Source organism: Colias philodice, chromosome 17 (genome assembly GCF_061535455.1).
Source record: "Colias philodice isolate Cphi_HAF_F1 chromosome 17, ilColPhil1 Martin Lab GWU primary, whole genome shotgun sequence".
Lineage (NCBI taxonomy): Eukaryota > Metazoa > Arthropoda > Insecta > Lepidoptera > Pieridae > Colias > Colias philodice.
The window spans coordinates 1,043,684-1,067,716 of NC_143102.1; the positions used below are offsets into that span (position 1 = coordinate 1,043,684).

General features: G+C 32.1%; 1 protein-coding gene across 2 annotated transcripts in view; it reads right to left on the reverse strand.

The window, feature by feature from the left end:
• The window catches only part of LOC149480807 (potassium voltage-gated channel protein Shaw-like), a 178,748-nt gene that overhangs the window by 7,215 nt on the left and 147,500 nt on the right, over positions 1 to 24,033 (reverse strand). For both annotated transcript variants that reach the window (XM_089705741.1, XM_089705740.1), the window contains exon 7: positions 20,944 to 21,153. In XM_089705741.1, the coding sequence (XP_089561867.1) occupies positions 20,944 to 21,153 (210 nt within the window). The remainder of the gene's footprint in view (positions 1 to 20,943; positions 21,154 to 24,033) is intronic.

Sequence of the window (24,033 nt, forward strand, 5' to 3'; positions counted from 1 at the left end):
CTTTTGCCAAAAATCTGCAAAATCGTTAATCTGTGAAATTTTGTGACAAACTTTATTTATCAACGTCAGGGTAGAAATTTAATCAAAAATTAGATCTTAATTTGTAAAAAAGCCTGCTATACTGCTAAATATGTGCGTGATTAATTAGATTTTAAAACAATGAGTATGATAATTGTATGTGTGTGTGGAAATCATAAAATCGTCAGTTAGTCAAAATTCTCTTTACGTTTTAAATTAATTTCTCACGGATAAAATTTCAATCTCTTAATACTAACTTGAAAAGAGAACATATTATATTGAAGAGAATATTTATTGTAGTTAACTATAATCGATATAGAAACCGCTTCCGCTTATAAATTGGGCGGCTGTAGTTATTCACACAACATTTAATTGAATTTAGTCCTGGCTCAGTTGAGTCGGTTCAATTCTAATATATTACACGAATAGTGAAACTAGAAGCTACACGATACGGTCGTATTGAAAGAAAACACCTTTAACGGATTTAAACACTTTTAGTTCTAGACGTTATTTTATCTACAAAGATATTTTATAAGAAACAAATAATAAACGTTCATTGCACATGAAAGTATATAATTGATATTAATTAAAGTATGAAATAATTTTATACAGTCAAATAGATGTAATCACAAACACACATTTTCAGAAATTTATTTCAAAACATATATCTAAAATATAGCAGTCGCAACGTATCAAATCATATCATCAATTTTTCAATAATTTCGTAGTTATTTTTTATTTCATTAATAAACTAGATAATAATATATTATATTAATTTTATGTTCAAACATATTCAGTAAGTACAAAATTATAGTAAAGCGTTTTACCGATGATAAAAACTTTATTCGTTACCCAGAGACATTGAACACTCGAAACTTTCCAAAGACAATTTGAAAACAATAAAGAAGCACTTATCGCTAAGTGTATTGCATTTCCTTAGAATATTGTTTATGGTCAATAACTCAGGGTTTTAACGCCACCTCAAGCTTATGAATTTTACGAGATCCATTTTACAAACTGTTATATATTATATATAAAAATGAATCGCAAAATGTGTTGGTAAGCGCATAACTCGAGAACGGCTGAACCGATTTCGATAATTCTTTTTTTATTATATTCCTTGAAGTACGAGGATGGTTTTTATGTAGAGAAAACGTAAACATGTGAACGTGCCACGGGCGAAGCCGGGACGGACCGCTAGTATATTATAACAGTTTTATTGTTATTTACGTAATGTTGAGAGAGAATACCGAATCATAGTATGTATTATTCTATAATATATTAATATTGACATGATTTTAAAAGAGCAACTATGGAGTTTCTTGCCGGTTCTTCTCCATAGATACTGCATTCTGAATCGGTGGTAAATGTTAAAAAATGTTGTGACGATTCAATGAATGAATAAATAAATCAGAAGACGCGGGTTCGAATCCCGCCTCGTTCACGATTTAAAAAAAAGATTTCAGAAGTTCAAAATCTATAAAATAAAATATGTTTTTAAAGTAAAGAAATCAAGTAATTAATTTAGTTAGAAACAGAGTGACCGCTGTCAAGTGCGGCGAACGATAGTTTGCCACAAATAAACTGTTGGCTTTATTTGTGTGTGGTTATCCCCTGGGAAGGGTAAAGGATACTTGAGTTATGTTATTAGTATTCTGACTTTCCTATTTTCAATATCACTACATAGTATAAAACAAAGTCGCTTTCCCTGTCCCTATGTCCCTATGTCCCTATGTCCCTTTGTACGCTTAAATCTTTGAAACTACGCAACGGATTTTGATGCGGTTTTTTTTAATAGATAGAGTGATTCAAGAGGAAGGTTTATATGTATAATAAGATCCATTAAGTAGTGGAGAAGTACTGTTATTTTTGAGGTTTCTAATGTGATGTCGTAAAAAATTACATTTATTCCGCTTACATTGCAAACGCAGGCTGAACCCTACGAGTTTTATCAAAATAATGTACTAAGTATTATACACATTGAAAAGGTCTACAGAAAAGTCCGCGATGGTATATGTCTATCTCTTATGGATAACCCACAATAACTTTTTTTTGTCATTTACTTTTTACGACAAATAATGGCTAATTTTCGAAGCGATTTTAACCAATACAGCATTAATCCTTAAGCAATTAAATACCATGGATACATTGTTCATTTAATATAGATCTATATGGCCCTTTACACCGCATGATTTAAGTGAATATTTTCGAAGATATTACAGATTTAAAAATTGCGGGACGTAGCGTTTGCGGCCGCCCGGCTATGTATTCTATACCCGTGCGAATTGCGATGCCGGAGCGGGCTGCTATATTTTTATACCTATACAACGTTCACAATTTTTCTGTAGTGTATTTAGTATCAGCATTGCACCCGTGCGAAGCCGGGGCGGGTCGCTAGTATACTAATATTATAAAGGTGTTTGTTACGTTTTCACAGCTTAACTTATTTATTTATACGTTATTGCACATAAAGAAGACAGGGAAATACAGGAAAAACAAAAAATAAGACAAGAACATGTACATTGTACAAATGGCGGTCTTATCGCTATGAAACGATCTCTTCCAGACAACCGCACTTGGATGAAACCTGGATACCTATATCTGGAAATATACGTCAATTGAACAATCCATTAGTTTTGTTAATTAAAACTACTTTTAATAAGAATAATGATATAACCGAAACAAATTAACAATAACCATTATTATTATTTTCTTACAAATTAAACAGCAAAGTGATAAATCAAATATTAACGCGACCGCAAACATATCAAATATTTTATATGTGTGCCAATAAAAGTGTCGAATATTCTGATAATTGGTTATTTATTGCAACCCAGATGAATAATTTATGTTTTGCCTTTATTGTATGTAGGTACGTATAAAATAACTTCGTTAAACGTAATTAAACAATAAATTACTTTTTGATGAAAATATGTCCTATTTGAAAATTCGGTATAAAACAGCAAAGGGTCTCCTTATTTTTAAATCAAAGTGTTTTAATTAATCATGTTCCAAGCATATTATATAGTAGGTACACTGTAGAATGTTGATAACGTTCTCACTCACATCAGAAAATCGATCACCCACAGATGTTAATTCATCTGCCCCCTTCCCTACAAGGGGACATAAGACCTGACCAATAAAACCATAAATTAGGATTAAATTAATGAATATATCCCCCACAAATTGTCACGTATCCTGTCACTGAGTGACCACTGACCAAGCTCAATTGTTAAGTGTTCGAATTCTATGAAAAAGGGCTTGTAACTATTTGCTCTCCAAAAACAAACTGAAATTCTCGTCACTCGTAGTTTATTTGAAAGTTATCCACCATATGAAACTTCTCTGTTTACCTTTTGTAAGTACGCAACTTTTGAAACGCGCAAACAAAATGTTCTCTGTACTAATTAGTATTATTGATGTACATAGGAAACGCGAAATTACATTCTTCTGTCCTCTATATACGATTAATCAATTTGTAATTCGGTTCTAGACAACAGAAGAATGCATATTATATCGCTGCATATTATAAAACATAGTGCTCCTCTGCGTCTGTCTATATTCGCGATAAGCTGAAAAACTACTGAATAGATTTTCATTCTGTTAACTAAAATAGATAGAGCATGGTTCTCGAAGACAACGTAGGTGAAGCCGCGGGCTGAAATATGGGCTATAAAAATACCTAAGTAAAATACTTAATAAAAAAGAAATTTACAAAATGTAAACTATAAGGAATATTACTGAAACTGTATTATATTCACATAATATGATATAAAAGTCTTAGACAGATTTCAAGGCTACATTTTGGACAAACACTAACGAAATTTACAACTTTCTCTGTTCCTAATTTAGACGCAAATTCAAAATAATATTCAGTCTTTGAGACTTTATTGATACTAATTTAGTTAAACTTTATTTCAAACTTTTCCTCTTGTAGCATGTTAATTAGTAATTACGAAGTTCAACTCAAACTTTAATATTTTTAGTCTTGCAGAATTTTACAAGTGTTTACAAATGGGAATTAAATTAGGCCAAGTGAATTAAAGAGTTATTTTGGTTGTTGGTATTTTAATTTTTTTCTACATATGACTAAGATTAACCACTAAAAATTGAATCGATATATTCATAAATTTTTAAGTCATTATATTAACTTATTATAAACTGTACCCTGCCACGCTTGTATGATGCACAATATTATTGAATCATTGATAATAATTATTTATATGGTATGATGTACCTAGTATGACGGTCACTTGAAGTTATTGAAGATTTCTAAGAAATCAATCTGTATATGATTAATTTTTATGTAAATAGATTTCTTCATACTTTCTCACATATTATTAAGAAACTCTATGTCACTGATATAATTATTATTAGAAGAGAAGGGATTCGAACCCACGTCTCATCTAAATTGATACGACATCTCCACTAATTCACCCACTCGTAACCCTGGAATATTGAATTTCTTCTGTCTCTCATAATCATATCAAAAGTTTCTTATATGCTTATAATATTAGTAGAACTAAAGGTAAAATTAGAAGAGTCTAGCGTTTATTATGTCTTTAAAACTCATAAATTATAGTAGAGCCATTTTAATAGGCAACATTTGACAGTTCAACAAAATTCAACAACGTAACCTAGTAACGACAACATAGAATAACATGATATTTCTTTCTGTTAGATCTGCACATTTGCTTAACTTTTTTCAATAACGATTACATATTTATAATAATAATGACCGATACAAGTAATTTTAAGATTTCATTTTACTGATGAACCATTCTAAACATAATAAACAATTTCTGAATTGAAGAACTGACGTCGCTACAATTTTGTGTCAATAAACCTTTTTTCTTTTTAAATACCAGAGATGTTACTCTAAAAATCGAGATCTGACATCTAGAATCGAATGCATTGATTACTTGTGAACAAAAATCATCATAAATTAATAAATTCGATTTACAAATGTTTCAAATCCGTATCGATTAATTCACTTTAATCGATGTTTTTAAGCAGGTTACCTCTCTTGGAAGATAAAATTGGTAGACGTCAAATGTTGCCTATTAAATTGGCTCGACTATAGTGTGACTTACGGCAATAAGCGATCTCTATCAACAAACATCACTACGCAATATCGTGTGTTGTCAAAATGAATATTTTTATACCGTTTTCGCTATTAATTAGTTTTTTTAGTTAGTTATAAGTTTTCAATACTGCTCCGCTCCTATAGATCGTTGCGTATTTATTTATTACTCTAAAATATAGTCTACTTTGATAAATTGACTATCCAACACATATTTTTTTAATCAAACCAGTGGTTTCCGAGATAGCGCATTCAAACAAACAAACGCTTCAACATTCATTAAGATTACAAGCCCCAGTGATTCCAACGTTCCAGAATCTTCTAGAACATTCTACAGGCGTCAGGCAAAGCTCGCATTAAGTCCATAAGCCATAATTCAGATTTCCTTTATATCCTATTAAATTCTCTTTGAAATTAAACTGTGCCTAGGTTTCAGAGCTCACTTTATTTGAGCGGTTTTCGAAAGGGAATCGCTTTATCAGATTAACATGCTGAATGAGGTTTAATATTTATTTGTATTCAACGTTTCATTTATAAAGAACTAGCTTACCGCCCGCGGCTTCGCCCGCTTTGCCTAAAACCTAATAAATTATATACTAAAACCTTTCTCTTGAATCACTCTATCTATTAAAAAAAACCGCATCAAAATCCGTTGCGTAGTTTTAAAGATTTAAGAATACAAATGGACATAGGGACAGAGAAAGCTACTTTGTTTTATACTATGTAGTGAAGTATGTTGCGACGCATTACCTGAATAAAGCAATTGAAATTATTTAGGTACAATGTCCGATAATTTCCCGACTTTTGGGATCTTACTGGCTGCACAGTCATGTAGATTGGTTAAACATCTTCACTACTCTAATGTAAAATATCATCTTTTTCCTACAGGCATGAATTTTAATTTTATTAGCATAGATATACCTACATATAGATTCTATGTCATAGTGTTAGTTATCCATACTCTACGGAAACGACTTGACCGATTTTTTATCAAATTTACATGCATATTTAATAAGTCTGTGAAGATATTGTTAACTATGTTTAAACCCTTAATCATAAATAACTTTCTGGGTCAGCCAGTTTATAGTTATATTGTAATTCACGCTTGAATGCTCTCCTAATTCCATCACTCTTGCAGACCAATGACTTAATTTAAGATCTAAGCCGGGTTTAAGGGCTCATTTCTGTATCTATAATTGAAAACATTGGCCATAAGCCCTAAAAGGAGTTAAATATATATAAATACAATATTATTTACACATTTTATTTTCTCTATTTTAGCGCAATCCTTTTGCTCTTACAATTTTTATTCACCGAAGTTATTCAAATATGTTTTTGGTTACTTTATGGATTTGATTTTTAACGTTTCTTTTTCCCAGTGCCATTTCAACATAACTTCACATAGACTGTTCGAACAAAATTGTAATTAAATACTTATCCTGCATTTAATATTGGAAATTAAACCAAGCTTCTGAGAGATCTTGCTTCTTCCACAAAGGACGTATAATCAATTCATCACAATTCAGTTTTTAAATCAGTAACAAACAATACTCACAAAAGATTTATTCTACCGTACATTTGTGCAGCTGTATAAGTTTTTGACCCATAAATTACGCAACTTAAGTTGTAGAAAGCGTTTTCTTATTTGCCAAGAGAAATAACGAAATGTTTACTGTTCTTTGTAGGTTTTTAACATTTAATTACAAATTATATTTATTCAGAGATATAGTACAAACTTTTTGTATAACAGGCATAAAGCATATCTATATCGACTAATATTGTAGAGCTGAAGGGTTTGTTTGCTTGAACGCGCTAATCTCAGGAACCACTGGATCGATTTGAAAAATAATTATTTCACTGATAAATATTCAATTTATAGAGGAATATATAATTTATTTTTCAGACGATATTTCTAAAACAGCGGGTAAATCTTGGATGCGTCTGGCCAAAGACCGAAAAGAATGGAAAAAACATGAGGAGGCCTATACCCGACTATGGGTGAATCAAGGCTTGAAAGAAAAGAAGAATATAATTTATAGAATTATACAATTTATAAAAGGCTATATATTATCACACTTACCAATATGAGCGGAGCAATGCGGGAAATACTAGATACATTTAATTAGCTTTATAAATCATCACAATAATCATACAGATAGTTAATTTTGGTGGATATGAGATCCACCAATTAATGAGATCACTACATATTTTTAATTCATATTACATCCCAAATTCAAATATATGTGCGCGAAATTCTTCATTATCACATTTCAGAACAAGTATTAAAACGTTCTAAAACAACACAAACATTGTTAAACACATACCCGTAAGGCACAACCTAAGTAAACACGAATCATTTCATTATACGAGACAGCACTTTTAATTTTTCATGAAATTTCAGAACGAAAATTTGAAAACGATGTGCAAACAGAACTTGAGCTATGTGAGAGCTCTTAGCGCGAAGTACCGTTGTCATTTTCGCTTCTCAGCTTTTTTATGTTCTATACTTTTTTAAAGTCTGTCTTGTCTATTAATAGAGCAGGCTCCAAGGAGATGTTCGTTTGCATAAATCGCGGACCTAAATCTGACTTCTGATATATATTGTATAGATCCCAGATATCCTATAGATAGATGTTGCCAAACAGTTTTGTGGTCCCCTTCCCCGCACCCCGGTAATTAAATATGGCATACAAAGAAAAAAATAAACATTTCCAAAACATGCCGCGTGGGGTATCAAATGAAAGAGCTTATTGAGTAGATCACGAATATATAGCATACTATAACATTTCTTACACTTTCTCTAAGATTTTTGAGTAAATTTACGAAAATAGTCCATTTTTGAGTTAACTTTAAACCACTATAGATTGAAAACTCATGAATATATTTTTTAAATTATTATTTTAAATAATTAACAATAGTCCATTGTTTACGATTCAATAGTCCGTACAGTGAAATAGTTGCATGGGGGAGTGGGGGGAGCATTCAAAGATGGCGAGTATATTTTCAAGTTTATGCCAAATCTAATCACACAGAGGCTGATTCAAGAATTTTCTGCCATATTTTTCATTCAGTCAAACACAAAGACAGTGCAGAGTCTATAATTATTCTAAGCCCTGACACCGATATTTTTGTATTAGGCCTTTATTTCTGGCATAAACTTGAAAATATACTCGCCATCTTTGAATGCTCCCCCCACTCCCCCATGCAACTATTTCACTGTATGAACTATTGAATCGTAAACAATGGACTATTGTTAATTATTTAGAATAATAATTTAAAAAATATATTCATGAGTTTTCGATCTTTAGTGGTTTAAAGTTAACTCAAAAATGGAGTATTTTCGTAAATTTTCTAAAAAATCTTAGAGAAAGTGTAAGAAATGTTATAGTATGCTATTTATTCGTGATCTACTCAATAAGCTCTTTCATTTGATACCCCACACGGCATGTTTTGGAAATGTTTATTTTTTTCTTTGTATGCCATATTTAATTACCGGGGTGCGGGGAGGGGGACCACAAAACTGGTTGGCAACATCTGTCTATAGGATGTCTGGGATCTATACAATATATATCAGAAGTCAGATTTAGGTCCGCTATTTATGCAAACGAACATCTCCTTGGAGCCCGGTCTATAAAATATATGGTAGGTATTTAGTTCCCTGTTACGTTGTTCCTGTTATTAATAAAATGTTTATTTATTTAATTTACACATTATTTACCTACCTCTCTACCAGGAAATAACGGAAAAAGGGTAAAAAAGCGTAACGTTTCGTTAAACCTTTTAAGCTATTGTATAGCTTCTATCGCGGGCCTTGAGCGCGGGGACCGAATCCAGAAATTGCGTAACGAAAAACCTCACGCTCCCCACTCCGACGGGCGCGGAGGTGAGGCTTGAAGGCATAGCATGCAATAGCTTTACCGCGGCAGTCCCCGAGTGCCACACGTCTTTTATTTTGTTAAGCTGAAATTATGATATTTAAAATGGTATGTTGTTGGGCCTGGAAAATATACTCAAGCTATCTGTTATACATATAATTATAAACTGTCGTATATTTTTTATCAGAAGTTCGCTAATTTGACAAGTAGATCAGTGAAATCCAATGAACACATTTTACAATTTTGATAATTATTATTATAGCCTCGAACATATTTTTATATCCTATTCTCATTCAGTATTTGAAACAATAATTAGGTATTCATCCAACAAAAAGATGGATGCACAAACTTATTTGGGATCCTATACTCTCTCTCTTATATAATATCTTTCTAACCAGCAAGCTAACAAGTTCACATAATCTGGGGGCACGGCAGTGCCCCCGCCAAGTCGAGCAAAAAAAAGCGGCACGGCCGTACCATCTTTTTCTCGAAGCAATTCGGGCCTTTTTCGACCCCCTATAATTCGGTTGTGGATAAAGCAAGAAACCTGAATCTTCAGTAACTAATCCGGCATTGTATAAACACAGAATATTTAAAATTTCAGTCAATTTGAACCAGTAGTTTAAGAATGACAACTTGTTAAAGTTTCTAAATTTTGTCACTCACTGACTCACCGATCATCAAAAGTCCAAGGCACTTCTAGCAGACTTAGAAGCTTCATATTTGGAATACATATAGAGTTTAGTGTCTTAATCATGGGAAAACTTAAATATTTTGTAATTTCGGTCCAGTTTTCCAAATACACCAACTGCATCAATAACTTTGTAATCCCATATAAATATATGGGATTACAAAGTTATTTATGCAGTTGGTGGTTGGTGGTGGTATCAAAAAGAAAGGCTCTACAAAAAGAAGTGAGATCCCATCAAAAACATCCTGTAAAAAACCCAAGTCTCGCAGCTCAGTCTTTCTACCGTCAAAAGTTGTGAGATCCATGTAATACCAAGTCGGTTAATCTATTTAGTGTCTACTTGAAGGACCTTCTGTCTTAAGTTATTACATAAGTTATTATCATGCCAATATTAAAAATATTTAACGTTTTAAACAAATAGATCGACTTGGACATCGCATGAAAACAAAATGAATATATAGAGACGCGAGAGACTAAAGAATCTAATATATTATATTAGATTCTTTAGTCTCTCGCGTCTCACGCGATTGAAACTCTCGTTCCTTTTGGTCGCTGGCACAGACATGTATATATAAGGGTTGTGACCCCAAAGTTTGCTTGAATTACGAAAGTGTTAAGTGCGGGCCTGATGTTATCATAAAAGTTTGCAGAGTAAGAGCACTTCATACCATCCGATACGACATTGTATGCGATGCTGATCCGATATCGTGATAAGCAACATTGATCGTTCAATTTATCGGAATCAATATCAAGTGTTGTCTTAACCCTTTTCCTGAATAAACGTATAGTTAAAATGTTATACAATGTTTTTCCATTAAAAAAAGTATTAGATTAACTAAATTTTCATGTTAAGAAAGCTTATACCTAGCAATTATACTATTTACATAAAATATTATAGACTCTAGACTGTCGCACAATATGAAGTGCAAATTTGTATAATTTTAAATGATAATTAGTATATCAATCAACATACAATAAGAGCGAACTTTTCAGGTCACTGAAATAAAGCCACAACACTTTCTTGCCCAACTAATAAAAGTAGCTCCATCACGATAAACTTTAAAAAAACGTCGTGTCGTACACTGTAAAGTCGTTCCAAGAAGCTCGCAGACATTACACATGATGTAAGTTAATTGAAATGCGGCTTACGAGTACGTTACGATAAAATGTCGTGTTTATTTATTAAGAGCGCCTAAAAAGCATGTACACTTGTTTACACTATAATGTGCTAGCTCATACATCTCTTTTGTTTAGACCTGAAATGATGAATAAGTAATATTTGTGTAAAATTTTGATTAAAATGTTCTGAATTTAGTCTGTATATATTTGACGAACATTTTTATTATAAAAAGTAATCAATTTTCCTAAAAATGTCGGGGTTTCTCTATTCTTCGCATTTCGTTTTGATATAAAATTGACGCGGGGTTAAAAAAATGTTCTTCTTGATTTTGACTTGACTTGACTCGGTACAAATATCATAAGATTTTTTTTAATAATTGTGAAAATGGAGTATTTTCGTTATGTAATAATATATGGAATAGGGATGATGAATGTGTTTTTTTTTAAATTAAAAAGGTACATTTTGCGGATTTTTAAGTCGATGTTAGTCAATATAATATTTAATTTTTAAATTAAGTTAATCCTATCACTTATCCGAATGTTTCCGATCTTTCCCAATACAAATAAACTAATTAATCAATGCATTTGAAACTTCTTCATTAAGCGAGTTCAAACTAACTTTAGGAAACTTGTTAATTCTGTGTGTTTGAACTTCTGTCTTGATTTTGTTTGACACTCCAGGGTATAGCGGTTACCGTTATAGATCCTAACCTAGTTGTTACTATTGGTCGACTCTCCGATAGCGGAGATTTTATTTATTTAAACGCGCACATTATACACAATTCCTTTATTTTTTTATTTCGTTATTCCTTAAGTATAAATAGATAGGTGCTAGGTACTTTCAATTTACATAAGTGTGTGTCTCAATATGTGGACGTATCAGAACACCCACATAAATACTAAATACAAATACGCATTACCTGATTATCACCAGTCAACAAAGCCTTACCGAAACAAGCAGGTACATACGATTTAACCCGTTCGCTTTCCGCACAATAGCCTGGTTTTTCCCGGAGGCGTTCTAAGTGGCCGGGTCATTAGCGCCCCGGCTGCGAAGGGTTAAGTGGTCTGACTTTATTTATTGCTGTCGGGTTTCCGCGGGAGAAATATGTAAAAAATGTTCCTGGATGGAACAAAATGGTAACTCAGAGTGACACGCATAATCCAGAATGTACGTGTTTACAGTTGTTTTACTAATAGTAACAACATAAATCTTGAGACATAGCTAGTATCTAATCTGTGATGAGGAATTAAGTTAGAAAATTGTTTAACACTCATGACAATAAAAAGAAGAATTAGGTATATTGAATAACATAATTCCGGACAATTTTCTTGATATATGTCCGTGGTCGCTGGCCCGTCGTGCTGTGTAGTGTGATACATACTAATAATCAAATCAAGCGATGTCCAAGTCGATCTATTTGTTTAAAACGTTAAATATTTTTAATATTGGCATGATAATAACTTATGTAATAACTTAAGACAGAAGGTCCTTCAAGTAGACACTAAATAGATTAACCGACTTGGTATTACATGGATCTCACAACTTTTGACGGTAGAAAGACTGAGCTGCGAGACTTGGGTTTTTTACAGGATGTTTTTGATGGGATAACATTCTTTACATGTTAAACGTAACCTTTTTGTCAAAGCATACTATATCCTACACATATTAAAATCCTTTTTGTCAGCCTTCAACAGATGACCTAGCACTAACACAGTTTCCAATCAAGACTGATTGTATTGCTGCATCGATTAATAATCGGTAATCATCCGCTGTACTGCAATCTATTGCAATGTTAATGCCAGAAATTAACATTTCATTCATGAGGTTTGTATACATTTACAAAATATATACATGTACAGTAATTTTCTATTCATTCACGATAAATCAATTCATCTATCTATGATTAAATAGATGGTACTTGTTCTTGAAAATTGTCCGGAATTATGTTATTCAATATACCTAATTCTTCTTTTTATTGTCATGAGTGTTAAACAATTTTCTAACTTAATTCCTCATCACAGATTAGATACTAGCTATGTCTCAAGATTTATGTTGTTACTATTAGTAAAACAACTGTAAACACGTACATTCTGGATTATGCGTGTCACTCTGAGTTACCATTTTGTTCCATCCAGGAACATTTTTTACATATTTCTCCCGCGGAAACCCGACAGCAATAAATAAAGTCAGACCACTTAACCCTTCGCAGCCGGGGCGCTAATGACCCGGCCACTTAGAACGCCTCCGGGAAAAACCAGGCTATTGTGCGGAAAGCGAACGGGTTAAATCGTATGTACCTGCTTGTTTCGGTAAGGCTTTGTTGACTGGTGATAATCAGGTAATGCGTATTTGTAGTATTTATGTGGGTGTTCTGATACGTCCACATATTGAGACACACACTTATGTAAATTGAAAGTACCTATCACCTATCTATTTATACTTAAGGAATAACGAAATAAAAAAATAACATATTGAGACCGATGGAGGCATAAATAACACATAGGAATGTTCGTTATTGAAATACAGAGTATAATGACAAATGCAATTACAATAAAAAAAATATCTTTGACTTAAAATACTCGATAAAGACATCGTGCAACAATTTTTTTAGGAAAATATAAAAGTTAATTACATTTATATATATATATTATCTATCGATTTCCGAAACTGTAAAGGAATTGTGTATAATGTGCGCGTTTAAATAAATAAAATCTCCACTATCGGAGAGTCGACCAATAGTAACAACTAGGTATCTTTAACCGTAACCGCTATACCCTGGAGTGTCAAACAAAATCAAGACAGAAGTTCAAACACACAGAATTAACAAGTTTCCTAAAGTTAGTTTGAACTCGCTTCTGACGAAGTTTCAAATGCATTGATTAATTAGTTTATTTGAATTGGAAAAGATCGGTATCATTCGGATACGTGATTAGATTTAAAAGACGATTCGAAGAAATATATTGCTACGTTTAAAATAACTTTTTTGACATAATTTAATTATTAACTCAATTTTAAAATTAAATATTATTTTGAATGCATAGACTTAAAAATGCGCGCAATGTACCTTTTTAATTAAAAAAAACACATTCATCATCCCTATTCCATATATTATTACATAACGAAAATAATCCATTTTCACAATTATTAAAAAAAATCTTATGATATATTTTGTACCGAGTCAAGTCAAGTCAAAGTCAAGAAGAACATTTTTTTAACCCCGCGTCAATGTTATATCAAAACGAAATACGAAGAATAGAGAAGCCCCGACATTTTTAGGAAAATTGATTACTTTTTATAATAAAAATGTTCGTCAAATATACAGGGTGTCCCACTATTGGTATACTAAGCGCGAAGGGACTTGAAGTTTTACATACACTGATCACGTAAAAAATACTTAAACAACAAAATTACATCAAAAAATTTTTGCTAATTTTTTCCTGAAAATCCATGTTTTTCCGGCATATTTTATTTATTTATTTAAAACTGCTTCTCTAATATGAGCATTTTGTCTATGAAAACATAATCTTAACGATAGCTCACGTGCTAGTGGCAAAGTTGGGCGGGTTGCTTGTTAGAGGTGTACACATAGAGTTTTAAGAATTCATCTATTTGAAAAAAAAATGTGTCTGGAATTTTATAAGTATTTTTTACGTACTCAGCGTATGCAAAACTCTTAGACTACAGGCCCGTGTTGAAAAAATTATGGGTCATTTGACCCACCACCTGACCTATCTAGAATGATATAAGAGCATAAAATAATAAGATTCAGCACTATGACGTCACTTGTAAGCTGTCCACCTGAGTGCAGATGAGAATTCGAAGGTTCAGGTAGAGATTTTCTCCCCTTGTCTCCATGATTTTTGTACGGCGTTGCGGAATAATTGATTAAAAGTAGTATAGAAATAGTATGACACAGATGCCGTAAAAAATCAAATGACCAAATTTACCCCGGCAACTGTCGAAAAATAAAAATAAATTCCGACTTTGTGGACCACCATTTTTGTACGGCATCTGTGTCATACTATTTCTATACTGCTTTTAAGCCATTATTCCGCAACGCCGTACAAAAATCATGGAGACAAGGGGAGAAAATCTCTACCTGAACTTTCGAATTCTCACCTGCACTCAGGTGGACAGCTTACAAGTGACGTCATAGTGCTGAATCTTATTATTTTATGCTCTTATATCATTCTAGATAGGTCAGGTGGTGGGTCAAATGACCCATAATTTTTTCAACATGGGCCCGTAGTCTATCTAACCTCCTTTGAGCTTAGTATACCAACAGTGGGACACCCTGTATATATCTATATAATATAATAACTAAATTCAGAACATTTTAATCAAAATTTTACACATTCATCATTTTAGGTCTAAACAAAAGAGATGTACCTAAATGAGTACATTATAAGCTAGTGTAAACAAGTGTACATGCTTTTTAGGCGCTCTTAATAAATAAACACGACATTTTATCGTAACGTACTCGTAAGCCGCATTTCAATTAACTTACATCATGTGTAATGTCTGCGAGCTCCTTGGAACGACTTTACAGTGTACGACACGATGTTTTTTAAAAGTTTATCGTGATGGAGCTACTTTTATTAGTTGGGCAAGAAAGTGTTGTGGCTTTATTTCAGTGACCTGAAAAGTTCGCTCTTATTGTATGTTGATTGATATACTAATTATCATTTAAAATTATACAAATTTGCACTTCATATTGTGCGACAGTCTAGAGTCTATAATATTAATTTATGTAAATAGTATAATTGCTAGGTATAAGCTTTCTTATCATGAAAATTTAGTTAATCTAATACTTTTTTAATGGAAAAACATTGTATAACATTTTAACTATACGTTTATTCAGGAAAAGGGTTAAGACAACACTTGATATTGATTCCGATAAATTGAACGATCAATGTTGCTTATCACGATATCGGATCAGCGTCGGATACAATGTCGTATCGGATGGTGTGAAGTGCTCTTACTCTGCAAACTTTTATGATAACATAAGGCCCGCACTTAACACTTTCGTAATTCAAGCAAACTTTGGGGTCACAACCCTTATTCCTGCTAAAAGGGGTTAAAGTCTGGCTGATGTTGTATTTTTTGACTTTAAACACAAAAAAACTTTATTGTGTAGGCGTTTTTTTAATCAACGAAATAGTATTATTCTAAATAGAATGTACTTAAAACATGGGAAGGGTTAGGAAAAAAACTATTTTAAACCTGAATAAAACCGAAACGTTACATCAAAAGCTACTATCATATATTTATAAAGTACCTTTAAAAATTTATAATTTTAAACTAATTAGTATAAATACCGTAATCCAATTTAGTTACATTGAGTGCCCGGATTATGCCGTATCGAAAATTGGGCTTTAATTTCATCGTTAATCATATTTTATTCAATATCAGAATGCAATTCAGGATATATTTTAATGAGGTCGTTTGAATTTTAATACGGATTATATTCGCATTAATACCTACTTTATTAATTTTTTTAATGTTATATTCATTGCATGTAGATACGCCTACATTGTAGTAAAGATCAGTTGTTAAGATAATATATTTTATGGGCGTTTTACTGAAAATTCTTCGGTTCAACTAGGTTGTTGCATTGAAGATAAATGAAATGCTGAAATGGTGAAAGCAAGTTACGCTAGAGAAAGACAATTGAACAAATGAATTTTAAAACGATATTGATTCACTACAAGTTTAAATGAATCTGAAAACTGTTTAAGAATACCTATAGACACGCAACATTTTAATTAATTTATTTAACTATGGCATACGCCAAACTAGGTATATTATATTCTTAACACTAATCACTAAATAACTAACTCTATAATATAACAACCCTGTCATAGAATATCAACTAAAGATATTTCTTTACTATTCAAAATATCAAAATTTAATACTAAGTGAGGCAAGACAAATATTATGCCAAGATCTTCTAATATATAACGAAAAAAGGCTACACGAACCTTTAAGTAAAGTTAGTCTAAAATAATAAGCCCTATTAACGAAAAACAACGTAGAAAATCATGCAAGATATTATACTAAAATATATTCCTCGTCTCAGGACGATGTCAAAGTTGGAATTTATTTTTATCTCATCTTAGATACGATGTTTTTTAAAATAATTTTTCCAATCGGACTAGTAGTTCCTGAGATTAGCGCGTTCAAACAAACTCTTCAGCTTTTAAATTTCGTGTTAGATATCGATCTATTTATCGAGGAAGGCTATAGGTATATCATCACGCTAAGGCCAATAGGAGCGGAGAAATGTGGGTAAAACCGCGGGGCGGGGTTATAATAATATATTCCTTTATCTAAAAATCTATATCATCACGTAAAAGATTCATTATTAATTTATAAAATTTGTCAAGCTCCACCGAAACGAGTTCAGAGCAATTTTCCTAATTACGAAAATTCCTCATTATTATAAATTAGGCATGTTCTGTAACTAATTCCAAATATTTCGGAAGTTGATGAGTTCATCAAATGTTGGATGTTTTAATAAGAACGATACAATATTGTTATAAACTCAAGATATTTCTTAATCTTGTATATCTTTCTGTTTTTATAGTGTAATAATAACGTTTAATTTATGATAAGGAAATCGGTGATGGGGAAGATATAATATATATATATATATATAACTAGCGGTCCGCCCCGGCTTCGCCCGTGGTACATATTTACGTTTTCTCTACATAAAAACCATGCTCGTACTTCAAGGAATATAATAAAAAAAGAATTATCGAAATCGGTTCAGCCGTTCTCGAGTTATGCGCTTACCAACACATTTTGCGATTCATTTTTATATATAAGACTAGCGGTCCGCCCCGGCTTCGCCCGTGGTACATATTTACGTTTTCTCTACATAAAAACCATCCTCGTACTTCAAGGAATATAATAAAAAAAGAATTATCGAAATCGGTTCAGCCGTTCTCGAGTTATGCGCTTACCAACACATTTTGCGATTCATTTTTATATATAAGATAATAATATATATAATAAGGATAGAAAAAGGGAGATAAAAGTAAATATGTAAGACTGAGAATGACAATCAGAATAATCCACATCAGAAAATCGATGTAAGAATTATACTAATAACAGTTCCTACATAATTATAAGTTTAAGAATATCCCATGACCTATCGAGCCACGTAGTTTATCTACAATGTTGAAGTTTATGGCCGTAAACACGGTATAAATGATGCCTTATTCTCTAAAAGCAGAACACAAGTTTTTAAAACAGTATTTCTCCAAAATCCAGAGCATTCATAACGGTATAGCAATTGGTACAGCAGCTTAAAACCATTCAAAATTACTCTTCCAAAATTTCAAGATACACGATTCCATACAATAGCAGGTCAAAGAATAAAAGAATAGAACTGACCTTTCGAATCTATAAGCGTATTCGGGTCAAAAGACTTCCGAGCTTAATTTCTGTCTCTATTGATTGTAAATAATGAAACAGCGCTGGGTTATTCTAGATCTAAAAGGTCAAATTATATTGGAATATGATAACTCGTCGTTAGAATTAAAAATATCTTTAGCTGTAGAAGCTTCGTTGATTGAGATCATTAGTTTAATTTAAAATGAGATGGAGGTGAAAGTTGAAACTCGTCTCTTATAAATGTTAAATAACGAAACTGTTCAGGATCATAATTTTAGGTTACTTAAGGTTTTGCAAATCAAATAAGCTTTCAAGCAAGTAATGAGTCTTCTTTGGGTTGCTTAACCGAGACTAATTTCATCTTTTACAGAGAAAACAACTCTGAATTTCACGATAATATTATCTAGGTTTCCAAAAATTGTATCAAGTTATATTTTAATGGGTATAAATAGAGTGTATAATTAAAAACTCAGAACACTCCAATTACAGTCATTAGTAATGTTTCTGTCTTTTTCAAAATGATCTCGTATAACCCAAATGAAAACCAGTTTTCTAATAAGCGGGAAATGTTTCAAGCTTGTCCGATAATTCCTCCTTAGTGCATTGTGTTAAGGTTCATTTTCCAAAATAGTGATTTAAGAATTCCTCTGGTCTCGTTACCGGACCATTGGACGGTACGGCTCATTAATTTGGAATCTATCTAAGATAACCCTTTAAATCTTATTGGAAAAAGTTTCTAAATGATTGAGAAATAACTGAAAACTTTAGTAGAAATTCTTTGGTACATTTTAATCTATATAAATGGTCTTTTGCATGCTAGATAATATGGTTAATATATGGATATGCTTGCTACATTTTAAAAATTACATGTATAATAATGTTGGATCATGTCGGTCATGAGAGAATAAAAAGTTGAAAGTTGGGCTTTTTATAGAAAGATTTTACGATACAATAATACTGCTATATGACATCATGCTAATCCCCCCAGGTCACAAGCCATCAACCAAAACCATAATATGAATAAATTTACATTTCTGCATTTAAAATTATAGTAACTAAAATATGCATCAAACCAATATTTGGACCCCCGCACGTAAGACTCTAACAAAAGTAAATCCGACTCCCACTTCAAGTGTAAAGTTACGATAAAACAGTATAAAATGACTCATAATTATGTTTGAAACTGCGACGTTTCATTACACGGGGGAGACCGAATAAGTTTGGAGCAGAAAATATTATACTGTATTATGTTTTACTTAGCATAGTGTACCTACTTTGCTAGCTGCGCTCCGCGGTTTCACCCGCGTGGCTCCGCTCCTGTTAGTCTTAGCGTGATGATATATAGCCTATAGTCTTCCTCAATGAATAGGCTATCTAACACCGAAATAATTTTTCAATTCAGACCAGTAGTTCCTGAGATTAGCGCATTCAAACAAACAATCTCTTCAGCTTCATAATATTAGTATAGATATGTTTATAGTCTCTGTGGAGACGAATTAACAAACAAAGATTAAATTGTATGGATAAATATTTGTATGAGATAAGTTTCAAAAGTTAAGTTTATACAAAAAAAATACGACTGCACTTTGCAATATAACGCTATGCTCAAGCTCGTCTAGACACGTCATAAAGTCACATCTTATCAAGCATATAAAATAATAAACTTTCATACTCGTATAAAAATGTCATTCAAGCCACTTGCTTTAAACAAAGCTTTATTTATATTTAGAAAGAAAGAAAGAAAAAACATTTTTTTAGCGATTAAGTAACAATCTGCCCTACAATGTGATGTGGCTACCTTAAAAATTAATTATAATATAATGTTTCAGGATCAAAAAGTAATTAATAAAGCAATCACTACAAATCAGGTGTTAAACTTCAGCTTTAAAAATTAAAATTATAACAAAACATAATATTAGTGAATCTAACAACAATCACAGGTTAATAAAATTTGAACTGATGCAATTATTATTTACTAAAATAAATAGAACACACGTAGTTTAAAATAGTCCAACGATACAGAGTCAAAAACCGTGTTATAGGTAAAGCTATGTTTACGCGTACTCTTTACTATTTATTGCTCAGCAAATATTTATTTTAAATCCACTCATGTTCATGCTTATTTTTATTTCGTGCACTCAATTTACTTTAAATTATTTGTTTGCGCTCGTAGCATTTGTAGTTTCTGGGTTATTATTTTGAACGTTTGAACTTTTACGTTGTATAAAAGAGATCTAAATGTTACCTCTATATTAATAATGTTAAAGCTGACATCTAACCGATTTGTACTTCATTTATAAGTATTCAATCTTAATAACTTATAATAAAAAAAGATTAAAAATCTTAACAAGACCAAATGAATTTCATCCCTATACGTTTTTGCATTACAGAATAACAAATATTTAAAGCGTAAGCTTAATCATAAAGATTCAACTTCTTCCAAATGATTCCACAGACTTAGAAGGATTTACAGAATCTTGTGTTCAACTATCAACTGCTTTATCTCGAAAGCTTTTCCAGAAACAAGTAAGATTTAATATTTGAATTAATCGCAGAAACGCAGTCTATTCTACCACTTAGAATGGGAGTCATACATACAAGTGTATATATATATTGTATATATATGTATTCTAAGTTCGACCATATGTAATGTAAAGAGTGATCTCTTTGTATATGTATTCTAAGTTCTACCATATTATGTAATGTAAAGAGTGATCTCTTTATCGTACAACCTAAACATGAAACAACAACTTACCTGCGTATGTGAATAGAACATGGAGAAATTAGACACTATAACAGGAACAGGCAGTGCTATGGTAAGTACACCGGCCAACGCGCACAGAGCACCCACAAACATTCCTAGATACGTCTTCGGCGCCATGTCTCCATAGCCCACGGTTGTCATGGTAACGATGGCCCACCAGAGGCCGAGGGGGATGGACTTGAATTGATTGTCTGGATTATCCTGCAACAAAAGGTTAGTATATGAAATGGTTTATTATTGTTTTTATATATATTAATATTATAAAGCTGAAGAGTTTGTTTGCTTGAACGCGCTAATCTCAGGAACTATTGGTCCGATTTATATATATATATATATATATATATATATATATATATATATATATATATATATCATCACGCTATGAGAGCCGTGATTTGAACCATTCCCGTCTTTCTCAATAACAACAGCAATGCCAGAATTTGAAATTGAAATTGAGGGTACCAACGATTCAACGTCGTCCATATAGATCTATTTCCTTTATTTTTTTAATGACTAGTCATATCCAATAAGCGGGTCCACACAGAGCGAGCAGCCTCGCGAAGCAATTGCTGCGCGAAGCAACATTCCGTGTGGACATGTCACGTGGCTTGGCCGAGGTAAAGCGCGTCCGTACGTTGAGTTGTTTTTCGTATTTATAAGTATTCCCTCCACGTATCGCAATGCTACATAGTATCTAACAATGCAGATGTCGAATGTATGTTCCATTACGTGCAGAACGCAGGTGAGTCGTAAGAATAAGGTAGGTATGTGACTTGAAAAATCCGAACAAATGATTTTAGGTTTATGGGATTTGTAGAGACAATATCATTATATGTTCAACGGCATTTTATCATAGTATAAAATAATTGAATTGCCAAAGTGCCACTACTAGTACGAAACATGGCAAAAGGTATATTATTATAATACCAGTTTAAAACACGCCTCGTATTGGTAAATAACGACTATAATAATTAATAACTCTTTCACACCCACTAATATCGTTAAAATCTTTTGTCATAATTCCAAAAAATATGACGTAAAATAATTTTGAGGCAAAATCAGTGCATACATATTTCCTTCGCTATTTCTCTTTCTTACTTAAATAACAGCCTAAAGTTCAAAAATTAAAGTGAACTTCCAACGGTAGAGTTCAAGAAAATAATTTTAATGTTTCCGTGAAAACTATAGTTTTGCTAGTTCCACATTAAAAAATCATATAACTTTGACAAGAAAATTCACAATTTTCTTTGTTATTGTTATGATACCTACTGAAAGATTTTTTGTCTTCCTTTTTAGAATTAAATCAAGCAATGTAAGCCAACCTTTTTGATTTCCATTTCACGTCACGTATGCGGTGTGTGGAGAAACATATTATAATACTTTCATTATAATAATTCGTATACGTTTGCATATTATAAAAATATCTCTAAACAGTATAAAATAAACAAAAAACTGTATAGGCGAAGCAAGATAAAGTGCCTGAACTGAATGTGATTAATATTTCACCTATACGAAAAATGACTACTTATTTTGTATATTAAAAATTTCGTGAATTGTGTTTAGTTTTTTTCTATAAAATAAAAAAATCTTTATGACGCTCTGGCTCTCTTGCTAGGCATATCCTGTGTAAAACAGGCAATTTTCTCAATTCATAGCTATCTTTTATGTCACCTATATCCAAAATAAAAAGGCCCTTCATCAGCGAATAATATCAAATCAAATAACACACGTGCATTCCTGACCTCAATATACTGTAACGTGACACAACAGACCTCCGAAACGGTCCTAAGGGGATTTCGCATTAGCTTACTAAGGCCCTTTCATAACTACCGAGAAATGAGCTGTAATATTTTTACGTGAAATTTTATTCGGCCTTTTTTAACGAAACTGACTCAACCTTTTCGAGATGATAATATCATTATGATTAAGTATTGTTTTTGGTAATTTTTTTCTTTATTCATTCGATTTGTAGAATTTACCAAAATTGTTATCGTACTTTCAATGTTCATGTAGTAGAGAAGGTTTTTCCCTCTACGTATTCTCTACCTAGAGTCTAAACGAAAACATAATATTGGTCAAAATATAGACATACAAGTAATATACATATTTCACCCTAGCACAACAAAATATAACACATACTAATATTTACCAATTCAATTATAATCCACACCACAAATACTAAGACCCCTTAACCACTACACAAAGAGTTATCACGGTTCTTCAAAACCAGTTCAACTAACCCTGTAGGTATACAAGTGCGCCATAGGCAAGGTTTTCTAATTCCCACAAAATATATAAAAACTCCCCAACTTGTTATCGAATTCTGACCCTATTTTGTTCCCTTGCTCCCTTACAATGGGACAAGGGTCATTTTGTTTTAGTGTTCCGCACTTCAAGGGATATTTAGATCCGTTTGCTTGTAGCTTGAGATATTCCAAGTATAAAATATTGTTTATTTCTTCTGATCTGTACTGAAATCATGTTTTGATAAAATTATTATGAAGTATACATTCTCTAGTAATTAATACCTACTGTCCAAGTTTGTTTGTTTGGTTGAATGCGCTAATCTAAAGAACTACGTCTCCGATTTGAAAAATTATTTCAATGTTTGATAGACGAGGAAGGAGGAGGCTAAAATATCTCCAATCGTCACGCTTAGACCAATAGAAGCGGATCAAGGGGGGTAAAAGGGCGAGGCACTGCTAGTTTTAGGATATGTATTATCATTTATATCACGAACGTTTTAAAACTCATTCATTTTATGGATGATTTTTGTTATGGACTCCTTCTCTAAAAATATATACGTTATAGCAATATAATATAGAAGTATCTATGAATGTATGCAAACTACAAGAAATTGAGCGAATTGTTTTAATGAATATTCAAATATGTGACCGCAATTATGTAAATCTTTGCCTCCAACTTGTTGTGATGCAATTATACTCATTATTCCAACTGCATAAAGGCGAAAATCTTATGCAACTTTGTATGATCCGGCCAGATGTTTACAAAACTTCCTTTTCACGGCTTTGCATGTAGAATACGTGTAAAAATATTATTTCATCGGATTATAGGTTGATC